This window comes from Acomys russatus, chromosome 4 (genome assembly GCF_903995435.1).
Source record: "Acomys russatus chromosome 4, mAcoRus1.1, whole genome shotgun sequence".
Classification (NCBI taxonomy): Eukaryota; Metazoa; Chordata; class Mammalia; order Rodentia; family Muridae; genus Acomys; species Acomys russatus.
This window is the reverse complement of record NC_067140.1, coordinates 53,053,174-53,074,992: the sequence shown is the minus strand read 5'-3', so window position 1 is coordinate 53,074,992 and position 21,819 is coordinate 53,053,174. Positions and strand designations below refer to the sequence as shown.

General features: G+C 42.8%; 1 protein-coding gene across 1 annotated transcript; it reads right to left on the bottom strand.

Moving 5' to 3' along the window:
• Positions 1 to 7,226: 7,226 nt before the first annotated feature.
• Tmco5a (transmembrane and coiled-coil domains 5A) lies at positions 7,227 to 20,589 on the bottom strand. Its single transcript, XM_051144896.1, has 11 exons — positions 20,555 to 20,589; positions 19,467 to 19,616; positions 18,694 to 18,817; positions 17,189 to 17,239; positions 16,410 to 16,481; positions 13,305 to 13,361; positions 12,832 to 12,891; positions 12,351 to 12,415; positions 11,303 to 11,360; positions 9,393 to 9,433; positions 7,227 to 7,425 (listed from the first exon to the last, which is right to left on the bottom strand). Exons 1-11 carry the CDS (start codon positions 20,587 to 20,589, stop codon positions 7,227 to 7,229), a joined length of 912 nt encoding a protein of 303 aa, XP_051000853.1.
• Positions 20,590 to 21,819: the final 1,230 nt, after the last annotated feature.

Genomic DNA, 21,819 nt, shown 5'->3' with positions numbered 1-21,819 from the left:
ACAGCACCAGTGTTACGATATATAATTTGGTGAGGGAGTACTATGATGGACCCATGCACAGGAGTGCCACTGAGAAATTACGTCATGCAACAGATCTGGTATAAGGAGGTTTACTGAGGGGAAGGAGGCGGGTGAGGGCCTGGAGAACGGGTAGGGGCAGACGAGTGAACATGTAGACAGGCAAACAGATGGGAGCAGAGCCATGACATGAGGGCAGACATCTTGGAAGATCACATTTAATTCAGTAATGCGCGCGCGTGCACGCGCACGCGCGTACACACACACACGAGGAGAGAAATGGGGAGAGGGAGATCACAGGGAACAGAGAGGGGGCTGGGGTGGCAGGCAGTCCTTTTATATAAACACAACTGGTGTACCTCTTTGGTGGCAGGTGGTGGCATCAGGTGATGACATAAGCCATTGTGGCTAGGTCCCTGAGAAGAGCCAGGTAGAATCGCCTGTAAGCTAACATGTGTGATACCCAAAATTATGTAAATCTCATCATTTAGATTCAGTAAAAATTAAAAAAAAACATGGACTCTTAATTATACAGTCTTGGGGAAAAATCATTTAAAATGGACCACTACCCTTCTATCCCACCTCACAAATAAACTTTGGTGGACAGTTCTGGAAGGAGAAACCTCTAAATTGTCTTCCAGTCCTATGATTCTGTAGTTAGTCTCAGTGTCTTTCTGGCACCTACATTCTCTATAAATATAGCCAAGGTTGGTATTTTCTGGTACAGAGGTAAGTAAACATCCTTTTCCTTTGGGGATATGCACCAGCTCTTCCTGGCTAGACATCTGGTCTACCTATTTTCAGAAGCAAGAGAGTTTAGGAGCCAAGCTATAGAGTGAGAGCCAAACACAGATCCCTGAATAGTCAAAACCTTGGTGATCACCATTATTTGTTTTCAGAAAAAGGCTTGCTTATAAATTGGACATAATAACACTTACCTTGGAAGATCACATTTAATTCAGTGATACACACACACGCACACACACACACACACACACGTAGAAATGTGTCTGTCATATAATTGGTGTCCCACAAATCAAAGCTGTAGTCATGAACATTACATCTGCTGTGAGGGTCTGCATGTCATGGAAAACACTGGTAGTTTAGGAATGAAGAATGAATGAAGTGAGGTCACTTAACATTAAGCTCCCAGACTTTTTCCCCCATTAGGCAAGGTCTTATGTAGCTCAGGCTGGCCTTACCCTCACTCTCTAGCCCATGAGGACCTTGAATTCCTGACCCTTCTGCCTCTACCTCTCATGTACTTACTTACATTACAGGCGGGTGCCTCCATACCAGGATCCAAACCTTAAGCCTTGGTTTTTCTATATGGAAAGGATAATCTGAGAGAGAGAAGTGAGTGCTCTGGGCAGAAGCATAGGTTTAATTTTCCTATGTGTGGAGGCAGAGGAGAGCAGCTGCAGTGGGATGAGTCACATGTCTCCGCTGTCTCCACAAAGCGAAAGAACTTTGGGTCCAGCTAGCTCTTCTGTTTACATTAATGTAATGTTGTGGAGTAACATCTATTCAGGGAATTATCAAAGTGGCAAGACCTACTTCAAGGTACACGTAAGTTTAAGGACATAGTGGGTAAAAATCTAGCCAGGCCATATAGTCTGCGGATGAGGGCGATTGTACCTCTAGGTATTGATATTTTCGGTACCCAGGCACTGTTGATCTTCATGTGTTGGGAAGCAGTGCCCTCTACTGTTCATACGGAGTCTGTGCGGATGCAGTCAAGTAAAGGGCCTCTGCAATAGCCCAGACACACTGCTATGAGGGAAACACCATTTTGAAAGGCAGTATCTAGGTCTCAGTTATATAAAAAATGCTGCAGAGGCCAGCTAGCCAGCCACAGCAGCTCTCTCCTTATGCTGTAGGTAGCCTCAGATTTTCTTTTGTGTTTTGTGTGTGTGTGTTTTTTTTTTTCCAGTGCTGCACATGCGCCCTCCCTCAAGTTCACAGCCAGGAGCACCCAGGAACTAAGGTTTGTTCTGACCCTTATTAGAGGAATTATAAAAGCAGTGATGCTAAGCACTGCACCTTAACTGCAGAATGTCTTTGCTTCTGAGGATCACAAAGTTAAAATTTCAAGTCACTTAAAGGCAGAGCAGTTGTAGCTGTAGCCAAGAGAGCAGCAGTTCCGTCGCCTACTGTTTGTACTGCTGAGGAGACCTGTCACTTATTCTCCATCCCTACTACTTCCCTTTTCCCTTCTCCTGGTCATTTCATAAAACCATGCAAAATAATATGGTGCTTCCATTTTCTGTAATATTCTATAGCACTTTGTTGGCTTTCTCTGCCACTGAGGTGGCTGGTTTATTATATTATTATTATTATTATTACTCTATTGCCTGCGCGCCTCTTAATCTTTAACTGCTATATTCTGACCCCAAACACTGCACTCAGCTCTCATCTTTTCTTAAAAAACAATGACCGAGACAGTTGTGCAGATGCCAAGCTGGTGCTGAGGTTTTGAGTCCTCTTTAATCACGCTTAGCTGTCCTCTCAGCATTATCCCACTCAGCCACAGGAGAGAAAAATCTAGTGATGAAACATTCACAAAAGGAAAACTTAAAATTTTTCTTTAAACAAATGATTCTGAGATGACAACGGGTGGAATTACTTTTTCTTTTCCAATTCTGAGTTTCAAAGGTCTGAGGTGAGAGGGTATCGGCGACTCTGTTGCAGGTCAGAACCCTTGAGGTGGGATTCTTCCACACTGCCTTTCTGTATGCCAAGATGGGGTCTATAACATAATGCTGACTGCCCAGTGGGAGCAAACTGCCAGGCTCAGGGAAGGACGGATGCATGTGGTGTGCAACGCAGACCTCTATTCGTAGCCTTCCAGCGCTCAGCAGTGCTGGGTCTTACCGTTTAGGATATGCAGGGTTAGGATACACTCAAAGTTGTAAAGAATTTAGCAGTTCCACATAATTTAACAGGTTAAGTTGCCTGCCCTCATTTGAGACAGGATCTCATTATGTAGCTGGCCTATTCACTGTGTTGACCATCTGGCCTTGAGCTCACACAGATCTGCTTCAAATGTTTGGTACTTTTCTTCAGTTACTTCCATTGAAAATAGGAACCAAAGCTAGATTTGTAGTGTGTGTGTGTGTGTGTGTGTGTGTGTGTGTGTGTGTGTGTGTGTGTGTGTGAAACCCAGAGGCTGATGTTACTATTGCCTTCACTGAACCGGGAGCTCACAGTTTTGGCTAGATTGGGCCTGGAGCCTCTGGGGTCTGCCTGCCTCTGTTGGCTCAGCCCTGGGGTTACAGGTCCATCATATGACGCTAGGCTAGGTCCATCACATGACACTAGGCTAGGTCCATCACATGACGCTAGGCTAGGTCCATCACATGACACTAGGCTAGGTCCATCACATGATGCCAGGCTAGGTCCATCACATGACGCCAGGCTAGGTCCATCACATGACGCTAGGCTAGGTCCATCACATGATGCTAGGCTGGGTCCATCACATGACGCCAGGCTAGGAACCTGAGCTCAGGTCCTCATGCCTTTGCATCAGGAATTTTACTACTAAGCCATCTCCTCAGCCTAAGATTTTTAATAGATTTTTTATTATTTTAAATGAGTTGAGAATTTCATTTAATACAAAGTATTTTGATCACATCTAACTGCCAAGCTCCTATATGACCTTCCACCCTCGCCTTCCTGCCCTACCCAACATTATGGTTTGTTTGTTGTTTTTAATCTACCCCTGCCACGGCCAGTTTGTGTTGCTCAAGGACTTTTGTTCTTAATCCTTTGGTACAAGTGTCACTGACAGACAGCAGCAGCTTGTCTCACGATCTAGAACAGTGGGTCTCAATCTTTCTGGTACTTCGACCCTTTAATACATGTGGTGACCCCAACCGTGAGATTATTTTCATTGCTACTTCATAACTGTAATTCTGCTACTGTTATGAATCATAATGCAGATATTTCCTCTGCAGGATCTCTGATATTCGACCCCTGTGAAAGGCTCGTTTGACCCCTTAATGGGTCCCAACCCACAGGTTGCGAAGCTCTGGTCTAGCATATCCCACAGATCTGATGTACCCCCACCTGTTGGACATCATCATGGGGAATTGCTACTCCTCTGTTTTCTATCCTACATGAGCCAGTTTTGGCCATGTTTATCTGTTTCCTCTTCTCCTCTCTCAAGATAACTATGACTCCTTTGTCTTGTATCTCCAATCTTGGTTTAATAAAAGTTATTTTTTTCCCTTCTTCAGACAGGAGCAATATGAACTCCAGCTTTGGATTACTAACTGCTTGGGAACTCAGGTATGTTAGAGATGTTGCCTAAACAGCCCAGCTACCAGAAGCTTAGGAGCTAAATTTATCTCTGACTACAGGAAGGAGTGGTATAAAACTGCCTTGTATTAAACTAACCCTTCTCTGGGAGTGGAGGGAATCTGGCATTTTGGAGGAGTGCGGTAAGTGACTGCAGGAAAGATGTGCTCCTTGGAGCCTTGCTTGGATGATTTTCTGAGCCCTTTGGGTCCCCAGGGTCCGAAGAGGAAAGAGTCCTGACTGCAGGAGAGGGGTGATCTCCAGAGAACAGGCTGGCTTCAGTCACCAAAAGCCTTCCTGATAGACCAAAGTTAGAATCCCTCATTTCTACAAATCTGACCTCGGTTCTAATGATTTGAACAGCAGGAGGGGTGTGCCTTGAGCGCAGTGCTGAGACCCTGAGCAGGCTGCTTCCTTGCCTGTGCAGGGCACTGAGACAGGACCTGCCTCTGCAGAGCACAGAGGCGACCGGGATCTTGAACTGCCTCTAAGATTTCCAGAACAAGTCTGTCTGCTTTCTCTCCTTGGCTCATATGTCAGTAACAGCTCTTTCTGTTATCCAGTGTTATCTTCGTGTGTTTAATGATCGCTGCATCTTGTGCGGACTCACAACAGCGACATCATGTGGTCTCAAGAAGCAATAGCAGTGGACTGAGCTAGCGAATGCCCATTCCTGCCTAGCGGTGAGCTCTTCTTTTCATGAATGTCAGAGCCTCCAGGGGCCGGAAGCTCTTCAGGAGGGAGTCTGAACATATCCTGTAATAAAGGACTTATGTACTTTGGCAGTTTTGGAAAAATAAGGGCTGCGGCCATATATAGACTGCCCCGAGCTTCAAAAGTGGTTTATAGCAGCTGCGTGCCATTTCGAGGTCCTTGCTTATCGCAGCTCTAGAGACCTGATTAATGAGTCTTACCCTGATCTGTCTGTAGAAATTTTCAGTATCCCAGTCTATCATCTTGAGGCCTTATAAATTTTGCTTTTGGGAAGACGGAAGGGCTCCAGCTTTCAGGGTTTAATTGCTAGAGTTGAGTGATTAAGGAGATGTCTGCTTTAGCTTGTCCAGCATTCCTCTCCCCATTTCTGGAAACACAGACTCTTTTACTGTGGGAAACACGCGGTATACAATCTAGCTGGGCTGGTCCAATTAACTATTTCTTTTCCTGTGCGTTTGTGTGTATGCGCACACACAGGAACTGGTGGAGGACAGAGAAGGGCACCGGGTGTCTTGCTCTACTTATCTCTTCCCGTTTCCTTCAGGCAGGGGCACATCGAACCTGAAGCCTGCTATTTTTAGCTCAGCTGCTTGGCCAATGAGGATCAGCCTGTCTTTCTTCTTCAGCATTGGGCTTACTGGGGCAACTGACTTTTTTACGTGGGGGTTTTGGGATTTGAACTCAGAACCTTGTTTTTCCACAGCATAATGCTTTTACCCAATGAACCAATTCCCTGTTACCCTCTTTCTTTTTTTTACATCTCCTATTCCCTAACAAGGAATTAGATGCATGCCTCAGGCTTGACCTATCACTGTTGGCCACAGTGATTGTAAGACAGTGGTTAAGTGATTTACCGCAGATGGGCTAGCCTGTGTTCCCTGGGCTCTGCTATTAGTACTACTGGCAAAGACTGTTCATTCTGCTGAGAGTCCTAATTGAGGTACATAATTTAGGGTGCTGACAGTCATCTTGAACTAAAAGGACAATGATCAAGAAGAGAGAAAAGTCTACAAGTAGAATAATATGATAGGCAGATTTGGGCCCAGGGGTCCCACTCAAACTAAGGCACCAGCCAAGGACAATACAGGAGGTAAACTTTAAACCCCTTCCCAGATCTAGCCAATGGTCAGAATATTCTCCACAGTTGAGTGGAGAGTGTGATATGACTTTCTCACGTACTATGGTGCCTCACATTTGACCATGTCCCCTGGAGGGGGAGACCTGGTGGCACTCAGAGGAAGGACAGCAGGTAGCCAAGAAGAGACTTGATACCCTATGAGAATATATAGGGGGACGTAATCCCCCTCAGGAACAGTCATAGGGGAGGGGAATAATGGGAAATGGGGGGGGGGGGGGAGGAATGGGAGGATACAAGGTATGGGATTAACATTGAGATGTAACAAGAATAAATTAATAAAAAAAAAACATAGATATTTAAAAAGAAAAAAAGAAGAGAGAAAAGGCAATGAGACCCTGATGACAATTTGAGGCTTGAGGCTTCTCCCATCCTTGCCTTATATTCATAGATTTTGGTTGATGATCATGATGATGATAATTATTATTATTATCATTATTAATATTAAGAAAGGATCTTCCAATATGAATAAATATGAATATGAATAAATTAATAAAATATATTAAAATAAATAAAATTGTACAAAAAATAGTTTAAAAAAAAAAAGGTCTTCCTATATTGCCTCTGGTGATTTTGAACTCATGATCTTTCTGCCTTAGTCTCCTAAGTGTTTGATGTGACACAGGTGACACTACAGCCAGGCCTGTTAATGGAAACATACACACCAGGTTAGTTGCCACTCCTTTAGATTCTCATATAAGTTCTACTGTAAGGAATGAGGGCTCTTCTGACTTCAGGGATCTTGGTCATTAGATTTTGGAGATGCATGAAACTCACCAATTAGTTCTGGTTTTACAGAGCATCTATAGGATTCCACAGTTAGCCGGGTTTGTCCCACTAGGTACCATTAATTGTCCTCATTCATCAAGAGACCTATTGACAGAGTTCTTTACTGGGCAAGGTTAATCTTGGAAAAGTGACATGGAGATAGGTGGTCACCAAGTAGGCCAAACTCCAGGGAAAAACCGAGGAGTGCCTCTTCTTTCCACAGAGTTTGCCACCTCCCATCTACAGGCCTGCGTCCCTCTTGCCTTCTGCTGCCCCCGAACACTGGTTGGGATCAGTGGGGTAATATGTCTTCTGTCTCAAGTGTGAGAGAAGGAAAGAGGAGACATTGCAGCTTCCACAATACGTCCCTGCTGAGGATCTTGGGCAGGGCGTTGACGAGGAGGTCAGGATTTATAAAGCTTAGATGGAAGATCAGGTACCCCAGCAATCTGATGAAAAACAGCATGGTGAACAAGAGAGAGCGCAAAATCCTGAAAGAGAACCCCAGAAACTGTTAATGAGGGTTGGAAAACCTGGAACAGAACAGAACCTCAGACTTGAGCTCATCTGAATCTTTACATTCCACTGTCACGCCTTAACTGCTCCCACTACTCAGTCAGCTAATCTTTCCATGTACCCCTAATTTTATTTTTTTCATGCCACTTTTTTCACTATGGAAATTGTTTCCTTATTTATTTAACCAATTATTTTACAAAGTAGTTAGTTGCATGTAAGTACGGATTTCTGTGGGCCCACATCTCCTTCAATGGGATCTTACCAGATGCTTAAGATTTTGCTAGTCAGACATAAAACAAGACCTTGTTTGGCGTCGATCCACATTTCCTTGATGAACACTGAAGCTGAACATGTGTTCACAGGCTGGTTGGTCTCACGTGTTTCTTTCCTCTTGCCTGTTTACCTATTAGGTGATTTGTGCTTGTTGCCTTACAGGAACTCTTTATATATTGTGGATGTAGATCCCTGTCCATTGCGTCTAATACTCTATACTCTTCCACATTTATAATGTTCCCTTGTTCTCAGGTATCAGACAATAAAGGGTCTGAATTTTAACAAGGTCTTGTTTGTAAATCTTTTATTTGATCAGAATGAATGCTTAAGTCAAATATGGTGTGCATGTCTGTAACCCCAGCATTTGGAAGGCTGAGGCAGGAGGATCGTGAATTGGGAGACCAGCATCGTGAACCCCTGTCTCAAAAAGCCAAACCCAAACAAAGGTAAGTCTAGAAAGATACTCTCACTTTTCTGTTCAAAGTCTCTGCGGGTTTGTTTACTGACTATCTGCAAATTCTTTATTAGTTTTCCCTCCAGGGCATGCTCTGGAGTGTGGAAAGGATGTAATGGCTACTTTTAAGCAATAAAACATGGCAAAAATCAGAGCGAGTCCTGTTGGCCTCTGGTGCTATGGATTAGAGGAACAGCTGGGGGCTTATGTTGGGAATGTTCTAGGTAGGGGTATGGGAATGTGTAATGGTCCCTGTCTGTGGTATTAAGGTACATTTGGTCAAGGGTATTCTCTTTAACCAAACTTTCTAGAGAATCAGAGTTGACTTTAAGCACTAATAATTTTAACTGTCCTGATGGAGCTCTTTTTAAACCATACTTCACAGTACTTTGAATATGTCTCTTTATGCCTCCTGATGCAGAGAGACCACACGGAACATAACTTGGCTTTTTCCTGCATGTGGAGGGGCTTCCTGAGTACCAACTGTTCCCTGCTGCCACAGTGTTTCCCTTGGGACTGACATGTATTCATATGTTCAAATCTTCAGTCCCGGTGTATTTAAAAAGTTAAATTATTATGTGCTGGATAGTATTAGGGATTTCTTTCAACAAATGTTTTCTGCTTCCTCTGCCTGCTGTCAGATGGTGGTTATACTTGAAGTTAGGGGTTCTGGCCCCTTCCCACTGCCTATCATTGCTGTTGGGAAACTGTGTGCCTCATGTTACCTCAAATGTGAGAGCTGCCACAGCTTTTGTGGGAATCAAGGGTTCTTTCCTCAGAGCTACTAAGTTGCTAACTTCTGACACTGCAAAGTTGAGTTTATCAGTTGCCTTTGCATCAGAAGTCATGTCACTTTAACTGTGATCATACACACAAACACACACACACACACACACACACACACACACACACACACACACACACCAGCAAGCTAGTGCCACTGTGTGTGTGTGTATCAGGTTCTTCTTGTCTAGATTTTTTTCTTTCAAGGCAGGATTTCTCTGTGTAGCCTTGGCTGTCCTAGAACTCACTTTGTAGACTAGGGTGGCCTTGAACTCAGAGACCCACCTGCCTCTGCCTCCTGAGTGCTGGGATTAGAGGTGTGCACCACCACTGCCCAGCTCTTGTCCAGATTTTGCTTCTCTGCTGGGATGGCTAAGTCTGGCTCTGGGCTCCTTAGCTTTGCAGAAGTTTATTGGGAGAGACCTTGCTTACCTTTTACAGAACATCGATGCTTTTTTGGTGGCAGGAGCACCCTGGAAGAAACGCCAATAATAAATAAATAATTTCTGGAAGCTGTCAGACAACATTAGTGAATCATCAGTTGAATGTTATATTTACATAAACCTTAAAAATTCTTGATGTATTTACAAACACATGTAATTTTTAAAGGTGAAAGTTTCTTTGTAAAGATTTATCTTATTTATTTTTAAAATTATGTGTGTCTCTGCACGGATATGTGTATGTAGGCTTGGATATTCATGGAGGCCAAGAGAGGGTGTCAGATCCCCTGAGCTGGAGCTCCAGGTATAGTGAGTTGAGTGACGGGTGCTGAGAAATGAACTTAGGTTCTTTTCAAGAGTGGCAAGCACCCTTAACAACTGAGTCTTCTTTCCAGACTTGTTCTCTCTCTCTCTCTCTCTCTCTCTCTCTCTCTCTCTCTCTCTCTCTCTCTCTCTCTCACACACACACACACACACACACACACACACACACGGCTGATATAAACCAAGGCAGAGGAAGCTAACTATTAATAAGGTGATAATATACTTGGTAAGTGATCTACAGACTGGGTCTTCAGAGTCTGCATTCCTAACTCCCTAAACTGCTCATTTACTTATGACTTACACAAAGAGAACTTATGGCCCATGGGAATCATACAGACATGACCTAAGGGAAGTTTCAAAAGGACTAAAATACTCTCAAAACCAGGCTTTCTGGATTTCTTTGGCATCTCTCTTCCACGATATTTCCTCAGCTATTTCATTGCCTTTCTACTGTGCTCTTCCATCACCTTTGTATTGTCCTCATGACATCAAGAGTAAGGGAAGTTCAGGCCACATTTTGAAGCCAGCAGAATTGGAGTCAGAAACTGGAAAACTCGAAATGTGTTCTGTAGCTGGAGGAAGCTGGGGTGCTTGACAGGTGCTCAGAGCACAAAGGTGCTTGACCATCACTGGCCAGTGGACCCTCACAGGACTGAAACAGGCTTCCAGAAGAAAAAAAATGATGTAGTTTTCTCTGGCCCTTGCTAAGAAGGAGGATCCATCAATGGGCCTCTGAGAATGGATGCTGGAGCAGGCTAAACTTGGTTCTAGAATGTCAAACCTAGCAAAATTCAGGAGTCTAACTTGCTGAGTGGAATGTGCAATTCTGTGGACCAGAATGACTTGTACAGGACATGTGAACATGGTCTGACAGAAGCAGACACCTGGCTGATCCCAGGACCACAGTTAACATCAGGCATCTTCTTTTACAGAAAGAGATGGACTCTTGTTTTGGAGATTAAAAGAAACATCTATCTTGACCACATGAAAACTCTGGCGATTGTCAACCTTGGCTGTAATGTCAGTGTGGTCCAGTGTGACTGTTGCTACGAGACAACCAGAAGAGGTAGAGGACTGGTACCTTCCTTCCAAAAATCCTGCCTCTTCAGACCTTTGCCTGTGGTGACATTGTGATGCTAACTGTGGGCAGACACTGAGCAGTGACATAAAGAAGTACGGCTTTCTGTGTTTTAACTTATGGAACAACTCCAGCCACAGTGGGCACATACCTGGGGACCTGTGTTGTAAAAGACTCAAGACTGCATTGTGGGGGAACAGAAAAGTGCTGTATCTGCCCCCTCCTATACAGCACACCCTCAATTAATGCTCTTTCCTCTTTTGTTTGGAATTCTCTTAGGTCTTAGGATAACTTTTGGGAAGCTGTCATTTGTATGGGTGGAAGTACGAGAGACAGCGCTCCTTTGTGCCTTTGGGGCTGGTGGGATAGAATGCTTCAGGATTAGAGTTGAACACTTTTGCAGAGTGCAGTCAGTACACCAGGCATCCACTTGATGACTCACAGTTCCTGGAAAGTCCCTTCATAGTGAAGGCACTGAGTGGAAGGAATGGGATTCTTACCTTAATAGTTAGGCTGTTACTCTTTCCTCTCTCAGAATCCATGCTTAAGACTTTTGATCTAGGAGGAAAAGAAACCACAGAAGAGATTGGATAAAATATTCAAATATTCATAATGTATAACATGGTTATTTAAAAGCTATATTAGCCAATGGCATAGCCAGTACCCAGAGCTGTTTAAATATATTTAAAACAAACTCAGTTCCTTGGCCACATTATTTATCTTGCCTGTACTCAGAAGTCAGTCACTTGTAGATGGTGGCTTCCTACTGGATGGCACAGAAAGTTCTACTGGACAACTCTATTCTATATCCTTGGCTTAACAGTGAAGTCTGAATGTAACATCCAACAAGCATCTAAAAAGACCTGAGAGTGTCCTTCAGGGTCAAGGACTTCTGTGTCCTAGGAACTGGCTTCTACCTTGCCATTTGTAAGAGGCCTACTTAGAGGACTATGCAGTTTCTGGCTTCTTGTTGTTGAGCCAAAGACCCTGCAAATATTTTATAAACAGAAATGCATATTCATTAAGACTCGCTCCCAAAAAGGGAGACGTGATGGAGGTAAGGCTATTTGTTTTGCTTCTGTAACTATTTGCATCTAAGGAGGGCACACCTGTTTGCAAGAGTCTTGCCATTAGTTTTTAATGTTCATAGTTCAGTAGAGTTGACAGTTCTCCAGTTTTGACAGTCTCTCCAGGGTGCACTTCATGTCTGTATCACGATTGGGATTTTACATATTTAGAAGTGAAGATGATGAGAGTTTTAAGGCCATCCTGTACACAGTAAGGAATACCCCCACTTATGAAGGATTTCAGACACCAGCACTTTAAAAAATGCATGTTTATGCTCTTAGCAATAACCTAAATAATAATGTAGCAGTGTGCTAAAGTTATGAAGGAAGGCATATTTCTGAAGTCCTTTAAGACTCTGATTCTACCCAGATCACAAAAGGAGGGGCTTGCTCAGCTCTAGAGGGGACCTGGGCAGAGTTCGCTCTGACTCAGCTGAGAAGGGGTTACCACCAAACTGGATGTTCCCTTGTGAGTGCTCACATTTCTCTTTCAAGGAATCCAGTCTCTAGTTCTTCTTCTATTCTCTTCAAGGCTTCCTGGTACTTCTTTAAAGAGAGTTGAAGGGAGCCATAGTTACTGTTTGGACCTTTGATTTTTTTCTAAGCATGCAATCATTTTTCACTAGACTCTAGAATGAAAGTCTGTTATTCCCATGGCAGCATCCTTTCAAAGCACCCCCTTTCTCTCTTCTTACTCCTTAGTAGGAGTAGGTTCCCAAGAGTAATTGGGACTACGCCCACAGACATGCTTGTTATTAATTTAAGAACACAGACACTGAGATAGCAGTTACCAAAAAAAAAAAAAAAAAAAAAAATCAAAGTACAATACAATGATAAGGTCTGGGGACTGAGGCCCGAACAGTCTTTCTCCAAATAGTACTGAGATAACTTTTTTCTGGGTAGTATCCCTTGAGCATTCTGGTTACATATCCTCCTGCTGCCCCTTGCCTGAGAAGCTGTACCTTTATGCAGAGCGCTTGATCTTCGCAGAGCTGAGACACAAACATATAGTCTTCCATGATCTGGGAAACCAAAGTTGAGTCTTAGAGCTTTCTCAGTTTGTTTCTGCAAGAGCGGAAGTGTGTATGTGCCACCCCTTTTCCCAAACCCACAGTGTAAACTTTTGCTGTATATCTAAGTTAAGTTCATTTCTGAGGACAAATAAATCATATTTTGTAGTCCAGATGGGAATTATTTAGAGGACTTTAGATACTAGTATGTGTTAGGATGTGTCCTGTAAAATGTTCAGCTGAAGAAAATCTAGAGGAATACATTTATCTTCCCCTCCCCTTCTTTTTTAACCACCAATTAGACCCAGGATGGTCATGAGTCTGGAATCTGATAACACGTCAATCTTCTGAGGGATGTATTAGGCTGGTATTAGGAAGATTATGTTTCCCCTTTTTGGGAAGAACTTTGAGGTCTCTGCTGTTACCTTGCCAAGCTCCTTTTCTTGCTCTGCACAGGAAGATTCCAACTGCTGTAACTTAACCTGTTGAAAAGGCAGAAACCTCAGATGAAAATGTACAAGACAGGTGCCTCATTCCAGTGGTTATCCAACAGCTCTTGATGCGTTAGGCCGCAGTAGATGGGGCCAGATGGCATCCAGAGCTTTGCACCTGAACGGACTTCTCTACACTGAACCTTTGTCTGTTACTTTTGCCCTTGAGTTATATGGTTCTTAAGCTATTTTTCCAAAAAAATTACAAGTCTTGGTGAAGGGAATTTTGACTTTCCTTTTTCTTCCTATCCCCCGCCCTCCCCCTCTCCCCACTCAATATCTTTTCTCTGTGTAGGCCTGGCTATCCTGGAACTCGCTCTGTAATTAGTTTGATTCATGACTTTTGCTCAGTATTTTATCCCTCACTATATTTTTTTCTTCCCTGCTTTGGAAAAAACAGTATATTACTATACTAAACCAACACAAACAAGCTCTCTCTTTGCCTCTCTCTTTCTCCTCTCCTCTCCTCTCCTCTTCTCTCCTCTCCTCTCCTCTCCTCTTCTCTTCTCTCTCTCTCTCTCTCTCTCTCTCTCTCTCTCTCTCTCTCTCTCTCTCTCTCTCTCTGTGGAAAGCAAGGATTGGTGAGCCCTTTGCCTTCATTAGGAGATGTCATTATTTTTGGGGACAAAAAGAAAAAGTCAGTGCAATAACAGTCTGTGCAATAAAAACAGAATGTGAGTAGGGGAGTGATGGGTTGGAGGCGTGAGAGGATGACGTGAGAGGCAGTGGGAAAGGCCTCTGGAATGAGATGATACTTGAGCGAAGGCCTAAATAACAAATGTTAGCCTGATAGATATCTTGGAGAATTAAGTTTTGCAGCGAAGTTATGGCCAAGGCTAAGGTCAGGAAGCAGTGCTCATTTGGTGATTGTGAACAGGGAGCTAAGTGTGAGAGCTAGAATAGGTAGGAAAGGCAGATAGGGCCTAGATCACAGGCCCCTGTAGCTTCTAGAGGGAGTGGCCTAGGCTATAGGACCTTGTAGCTTCTAAAAGGGGTTACAGAAACCTATAGATCAGGGATTTTCAACCTGTGGGTCATGACCCCTACAAGGGGGTTGAATGGCCCTTTCACAAGGGTCACCTAAGACCATCTAAATATCAGATATTCATATTACTATTTATAGTAGTAGCAAAGTTACAGTTATGAAGTAGCAACAAAAATAATTTTAAGGTTGGGGTGGGGATAGCATGAGGAACTGTGTTAAAGGTTTAGTAGCAGTGGGAAGGTTGAGAGCCACACTGTCTTAGATTTTGGAAGGAGGAGTTGCCTCAGTTACATTATAGGACACTGGGCCAATAGCTAGAATTTGGTTCTTGGTTCTAATTGCAGGGAGAATCCAGGGGAGGGCTTTAAGTGTAAAGACAAGATCCACATTGCGATCTGGAAGAACAGCTTTCTCCGTGTGTGGAAAATGGATATTTTGGGAGTAAAAGAAGATAGAAGGAGAATAGTTACTGAGGCGATTTCAGTTGCTCATGTTATGGTGGCTTTTAGAAGCAGAGAGTGACAGGGATAACAGATGGAGAGGAGGGGTTGCATGGTGGAGGAAGAGTACAATACCACGCTTCTCTATTCAGCTCAATTTTTCCTCTTCCATCTAGATGCCATGATTTGACATCTGCACACTGCACAGTTACTTCTCCCTTCAAGTAAGTTCATCTAGGCCAGTCATCCAGATGTTCTAAGAGCTATTCTTTCGGGCCTATGGTATGAGCCATAAGGTTTGGGAGCAGGTACCTCCTTAAGTGGCTGGCCTGATTACTAACACGCCAGAGGAAAAGAAGTAGAAGAGATGCTGTGCATCACATAGGAATCACACCACAACGCCACAGAACAGACAGTTCACAGGGCTAAGGGCAGTCTACAACAAAGTGTGGCAGAAGTTCTCACAAAGGATGAGATGCCTGCAGCTACCTCAGCCAGATCCAATGTGTTTCCTGATTATGGCTGGGTTACCTACAGCAAAACCTGTTCTGCAGAAGAAGGGATCTTGGGAGAAACCCAGTCTACTTAAGTAACAAGCATAGTCAAGGTCTTTAACCCCTTCTGGTCTTATCTCCAATTTCTTTCTCATGCAGTCTTGGACCCATGATTCTCTTTTTTCCAGATGTTTCCTACAGGAGCATAGACAAGCGAGTTTGCTTGCTGGCTTTGGGATGCCTGTATGTGTGGCCCTCAGTACTAAATTAGCCAGCAGAAGGCGGGACAAGAATTCTATATACTTCTATTCTCTGCCTCTATCTTCAGCATCTCCATTTCTTCAGAAATGTGTAGGCTTTTGAATGCACAGTGAAGCTAGATTTGGACATAGATGTAATTCTGGAGAAAATGTAAAGGAGAACTTTCATCTGCTTTCTCAGTACAAAAAAAAAAGTCTCTGATTCTTGCACTTTTGATTAGATACTTTGTGGTTGGCTTTAGGTCCTTAGATCTGGAACATAATTAAGGAAATACTATACATTCATAGCATGTTTAGAAAATGTCGATCATTAAATAGTTTAGAGACTAAGTGAACATATTCTTTTTTGTTACGATTAACAAGTATACCTTATTTGAAACTCAAGAGACATGCAGATCCTAAGTTTGCTTTTATTAAACTTATATGTAACCTCAGCCAGACTTCTAAGTAACAACTTCAAAATTGTTAGGTAACTTTGTAAGCATTTGGATAACACAAAGAGGAAAGAGTGTCTCATATATGCAGTCTCATTTTTTCTTCAAGCCAAGACTGTGAGAAAGTGATGACATAGCCTTATTACACACAGCAGTGCTAGAGCCAGGGCTTAAGTGAGGTGCTTCAGCTCCCCCCAATAATTTGTACTCATGGGTGTCCTGTCCTTCCCAATAGAATCTGCTGCACAGACAAGTTCTTGAATAAGGGCAGAGGAGAGACAAAATACCTCAGTGGCCCTGGCTATGTCAAATCTGATATGGGCAAAAATATAAAGAATTTACAGCTACTCTGATGATTGTGCCCAGCTTGACAGCTGTTTCCTGGCCATGCAGTCCAAACCCACCTTTGATTGCTTTAGCACACACCTTGGACTCTTCAGGGGTTATTTCCAGATCACCTTGTTCACACTTGACTATCTTTTGTGATTTCTTTGTAAGCTGTAGTTTCAAATAAAAAAAAAAAACACACATTTCAAATACAAACATAAAATGATGATGATGATGGTGATGGTGATGATGATGATGATAATCAGAGATAAAAGGTATCCTTTGGTGTATGGGTTGAGTCATGGCTATATGCACACTTCAAGGAGATGGCCCTTGGGAGATACTTGGTGTCCTGTGGAACTATCTTTGTTCTACCTGTCTCTTTTTACTAATCTTGTTATCTAGTCAGGATAAGCAAGCATTTCTTTCAAGCTCTAATTCAGGATAAGATACTCAGGTTTTCAGGATGAGTCAGAGTGGGTATCAGTGTCAAGTTCTCTGCACTGTGAAGAGGATGGAAGAGGAAATCTTTGGGGATTAAAGATAGTTGTGTGTGTGTGCTATGAGGGTAAAATTAACTCCTTATAAGGGTTCTGGTTAAGCACTTCAGCAGAGTGTCTATCTATTGGAATCTATCTCCTATGAAAAGAATGGAGAACTAGTGAGATCATTAAACACCTTGTCCACTACCCTTGTACTCCATACTTGCAGAGAATATTCATGGCTTTTTGGCATGAGCCTTAACCACAGAGGAGTGAGTCAGAGAGTTGACCCATGCCAAATTAAGGCTTCTTTGACCCCGTGTCCACTTCCTCATTTTTCCTCTTTGGGAATGAGGCTGCTGGGGAAGCACTGAGAAACATGGAGCCCCATCCTACCTTCCTCTGAAGTTCTGAGATACTGTGGACCAGAGTCTCATTTTTTCTCTCCTGGAGAGAGAAAGGACCAGAGTGTAAATGTGAACCAAAATAACATCATCTGCTGTGACTCAGTTGACATGCCTGTTTCATAGAGGTATTTTCTTACAGAAGTTTGAACTTATTTGTGCAACGTTAAGATGATCTTGAAATCAAATCACAAATGAAATAATCAGCAGATCATGGGAGATATAGATGTTTATGTTTCCAGTACTAAATATTGCCCAAGAAACTATGCTTTCCCCAATTTCCTCCCATGCCTGGACATAGTCTTTTATGAAAAAAGATCAGTTTAAGAACTTCCTTTGTGAAGACTAGTTTCGTGGTACCGGAAGGTGTCATGGAAGCTTCCAAACAAGAGAGGCAACCAATAGTCCTATCCAGTTCTGCCACCTGTGAATCACAATAGCAATCAGCATGGCATGATCACCCTAAGTATGTAATAGTGGCATTCATGTCCTGGTGATACCCAATAGCTCCCTAATTGGACTTAAGACCTGCTCAACAAGAGGGAAATCATGCCAGGTACTGAAACCCACACAACTGCCCAGGGCTAGTGAAGTCATGGATCTTGGAGGAGAACTTTTTCTTAAGCCAGCATAATCATTAACTACATTCTAAGTGTTTGTCTTTACACCCACAGACAAGTGCAGTCTTCACCTCTCATCAAGGAAACTTCTCTTTGCAACAGAGGCCATTACAGAAAACCACAACTGAAAAAAATGCAAACTTTTGAGCCTACTTCCATCTGATATATCTTCAGTATAACTCCTGTACCTAAGGTTCAGGGACCTTGTTGAAGAGAGGGAGGAAAACCTGCAATAGCCAGAGAGACAGGGAATTTTCTATGGGATTGTGTCTCCTAGAAATGTCAGAAGTTACACCCATTAAGTCTCATCAACATGGATTCCTAAATATGATAGAACAAGGATGACATCAATATACATACTAATGTCAATAGGGACCTCAGCCCTACCCAATAGTATACCCAACTAAGTAATACTGAAAGTGATAGGAATAGCCTCACCCAGAAAAGAACACACAAATTAGTCATCTAATACCAAATTGTCAGCCCTGAAAACATACATACCAGTAACATTATATGGCATCAGTGGGTTATATTTATGTATCTAGGAATATATACACATATATGAATGCAACAACAATTAATGAAAAAAGAGATCAGGAATTTGAAAGAGACAGAATAGGGTATATGGGAGGGTTTGAAGGGAGGAAAAGGAAGGAGGAATGGTGTAATTATAATCTCCAAAATATTTGTAAAAGAATAAAATGTTATGTTTATATTGATTTTTATATTAAAATGGTATTTCATCTATGTTGGGTTAAATTAAATATATTACCAAATTAAGATTAAAGAAAGACTAGCTTATTTGAGGGTGTGTGTGTGGTCTAGGCTGAGGCCAGAATGAAGCTCATGGAGTCGCTTTCTCTAGTGATGTGCTTACAAGTCTGGCTGTTTCTTCCTCCAGCTCCTGCAGAGCTCTCTCTCTTTCTAGAACAGTGTAGTTTTCCTTTTCCCATTCCTCATCTTCTGCAGGGTCTCCAGTCTGGGTGATCTCATTTTCCATCCTGGATGATGCAAGCGTAATCCATAAGGACCCAAGATGGACAATTTCAGAAGTGATAAACTCTGGCGTTTGAAGGCAGGTGTGATGGCACACACCTGTAATGCCAGTATTTAGGGAGACAGAGGCAAGCGAATTGCTGTGAGTTTGAGGCCATCCTGATCTACAAAGTGAGTCCAGAACAGCCAAGGCTACACAGAAGAACCCTGTCTCGAAAAACTGACCAACCAATCAACCAACCCAACCAACCAACCACCACCACCACCAACAAAAACCCCAACCCCCAAACAAAGAAACAAAAAACCCTCAGGTATTGTAAAGGCACTTTGATGACTACATGTGCATTTCAAGTTAGAAGCCCTTCTTCCTAAGACTCATAGAGTCAGATAATTTCCAAGCCATATAAAGGAAGATCTGCCTTATTCCCAGGCTAAACGCTCCAGAGTTCAACTCAAGGCAAGCTCTGCCTAGTTTTCTAAATAAATATATTTTCATACTTGCTGTGTTTGGGTGTCCTATCCAGAAAGAATTGTCAGAGTGAAGGAGAGTGGTTTGCTACATGATAGAGAGTCCTCTAGAGCAAGTAGGAAACTTGAGGTTATCCCTCTCAACTTTCAGGTTGACAACTTCCATCATGAACCTGCAAGACTCACCTCTGGATCTCATTTTCTTTTTCTTGTATTTTAAGAAGAAGCTCCTGGTTGGCTTCATCTATTCTCTGCATATCCCTTTCAAGGTCCATGTTCAAACTGATAATGTTCTTCTTTGATTGGGCCAACCTCAAGATTTCCATTTTTTCTGACCTGTAGGCTCAGCCCCGCAAATGAACAAGGGCTGGTTATCTTAAGAGCAAACATCACTGGACCAAATGGGCTCTCTAGAAGACAGGTAGTTCATCTGCTGTGCTCTTCCTGGGAGCATACTTTTCTGTTTTCATTCTTGGAAACTCATGCATCCTAATCACCCTCTACGATGTCTCAGTAATTTTCAACCCATCAAGGGGCATCTCAAGATAATGATGCATCTACAGTCTGATTTCAAGAAATACTTTATTTCCTTAAATAGCTCTGTACTGGAGAGAACTGTTTCCCATGGCAACCTTTTCCTAAATTGTTCTCAAAACATGATTATGCAATACACTTTCATTGACTATTTTTATCTAGGCACCTGCTCCAGCACTTCTGAGCTAGTATGGCTTTATTCAGAGACAGAAGTTTCTGCTACCATAACAGGGCTTCAGTCTTTCCCTCCATGGTTCCACATCTCTTTGACTTTCTGATTATATTTGAGATTCTCATTTGAGGGCCATTTCAGTGAGCACATACTTCTATTTCAGGAATGCCGTGGAAGGGCACAAATATCAGTTTTGAAAATATTGTGAATGAGATTATAACTTTAGGAAAAGCACTTAAGTCAAGAGAGGCTCACATTAAACTTTTTCTAGCCTATAAAATAATTCGTTGTCTTTGGATTCCTTCATCGGGAATAGGGTAGTACAGCCCAGGGATTTTGTTTTGGCTAGCACAAAGCATGATATTGAAAAAAAAAAAGTCCTATCTAGGAAAGGCTGGCTTGTGTGGGGGATTTATAGTAGTTACCACTTCCTGTGGAAGTGGTGTGCTTGGGAGATGGGTGGAGGGAAAAAAGGAGAGCTGACTAGAAGATTAGAGAGGGTGTGAGCAGCAGACATGCTGCACATCAAGGTCCTGAGCCGCAGCCTTTCATAGTTAATGTTACTTACTCGTAATTTAGCTGATGTTCCTTCTGTTCTTCCATTGTAGACCCCTGAAATATCAACAGAGATGTGGTTATGAACTGAGGAGATGGGTCCATTAATCTCTCAAATAGAAAGTAAATGAACTGGTTTTCTCCCTCTCAGAGCCCATGAATTGGACATGACAGAAACTCCAGGTCTTTCTGATCATCTGACTCTGCATCAGTGAATAAGGATACAGAGATCTGCTGGAGAATTTCATAAGATGTCTTGCAAGCAAGCACACCTAGAGACTGCCTTTCATCATAACTCAGTTTGGAGTCAGAACAAAACCCTAGGGAGAAACAGGTGAACAGTTTTTCTTAAGTCTCCTTTCTTTATGACTGGCTGCTTCCTTCAAAGTCTCAGGGCATGGATATAGGCTCATCACTGCTCTGGAAAATCATGGGTGCTATCTAGGCCCTGGTCTCTGCAAGCTTGGTGGAAAGTGTGTTAGTATTATTCAGGGATCAGAAAACCAAGTAGAAGAAAATTCTGTGGCTCTCTCTGCCCTGTTGCCTCTTCTACAAACTCTACCTCCCTTCTACTGGTGCGCTTTGGCTCCCTGATCCTGCCCTAGTCAATTAGCTTCTGAAGACTCTCATCTCTTCCCACTGGAACCATCCACTAGAATCTTACAACCTTCCATGGTGTTATGACTTCACAATTGACATAAGATGCGCAGGCGGCATGTCACAGTGGTGCCACTGGCAACTGGTTCTTGTTATCTTTCCAAAGCCAGACCTCTGTAGGTGTGTGGGCTTTATGGTTGTGTTCCCTAAGCTGGGATGAGTTTCAAGGAATTTTGTTTCTAGGTAATATAAAGTGACAACTTTCTTTGCCATGTCTTTAGAAAATGGGCTTTTCTTCCTGCCCAGGTGTGATGAAGAAGGGAAATTTGGTCTTGTGGCCATAGTGATGCTATCATGTGCCCTACTAATGACTCATCCACCCTATGGGTATTGAAGAGTAAAGTACCATTGTCTTCTAGAGGGAACATGACAACCCACAGCATTTGTCCTTGTGAATGAAAGAGTACATTCTGAAGTCTCTCTCTCTCTCTCTCTCTCTCTCTCTCTCTCTCTCTCTCTCTCTCTCTCTCTCTCTCTCTCTCTCTCTCTCTCTTCTCTCTCTCTCTCTCTCTGTGTGTGTGTGTGTGTAGGGAGGAGAAATAAGTTGATTTAATTGCATATGAAAGAAGGAGAATGTGAGAAAATGAGCATGTGAAGGGCAGCGGGGGAAGGCAGCAAATG

Coding starts and splice junctions, on each gene's coding strand:
- Tmco5a (XM_051144896.1), bottom strand. CDS start 20,589: ATGGAAGAACAGAAGGAACATCAGCTAAATTACGA. Junction 11,361..12,350: donor GGATTCCTTGAAAGAGAAAT/GTGAGCACTCAC, acceptor TTTTCCTCCTAG/ATCAAAAGTCTTAAGCATGG. Junction 9,434..11,302: donor GTAACAGCCTAACTATTAAG/GTAAGAATCCCA, acceptor CGTTTCTTCCAG/GGTGCTCCTGCCACCAAAAA.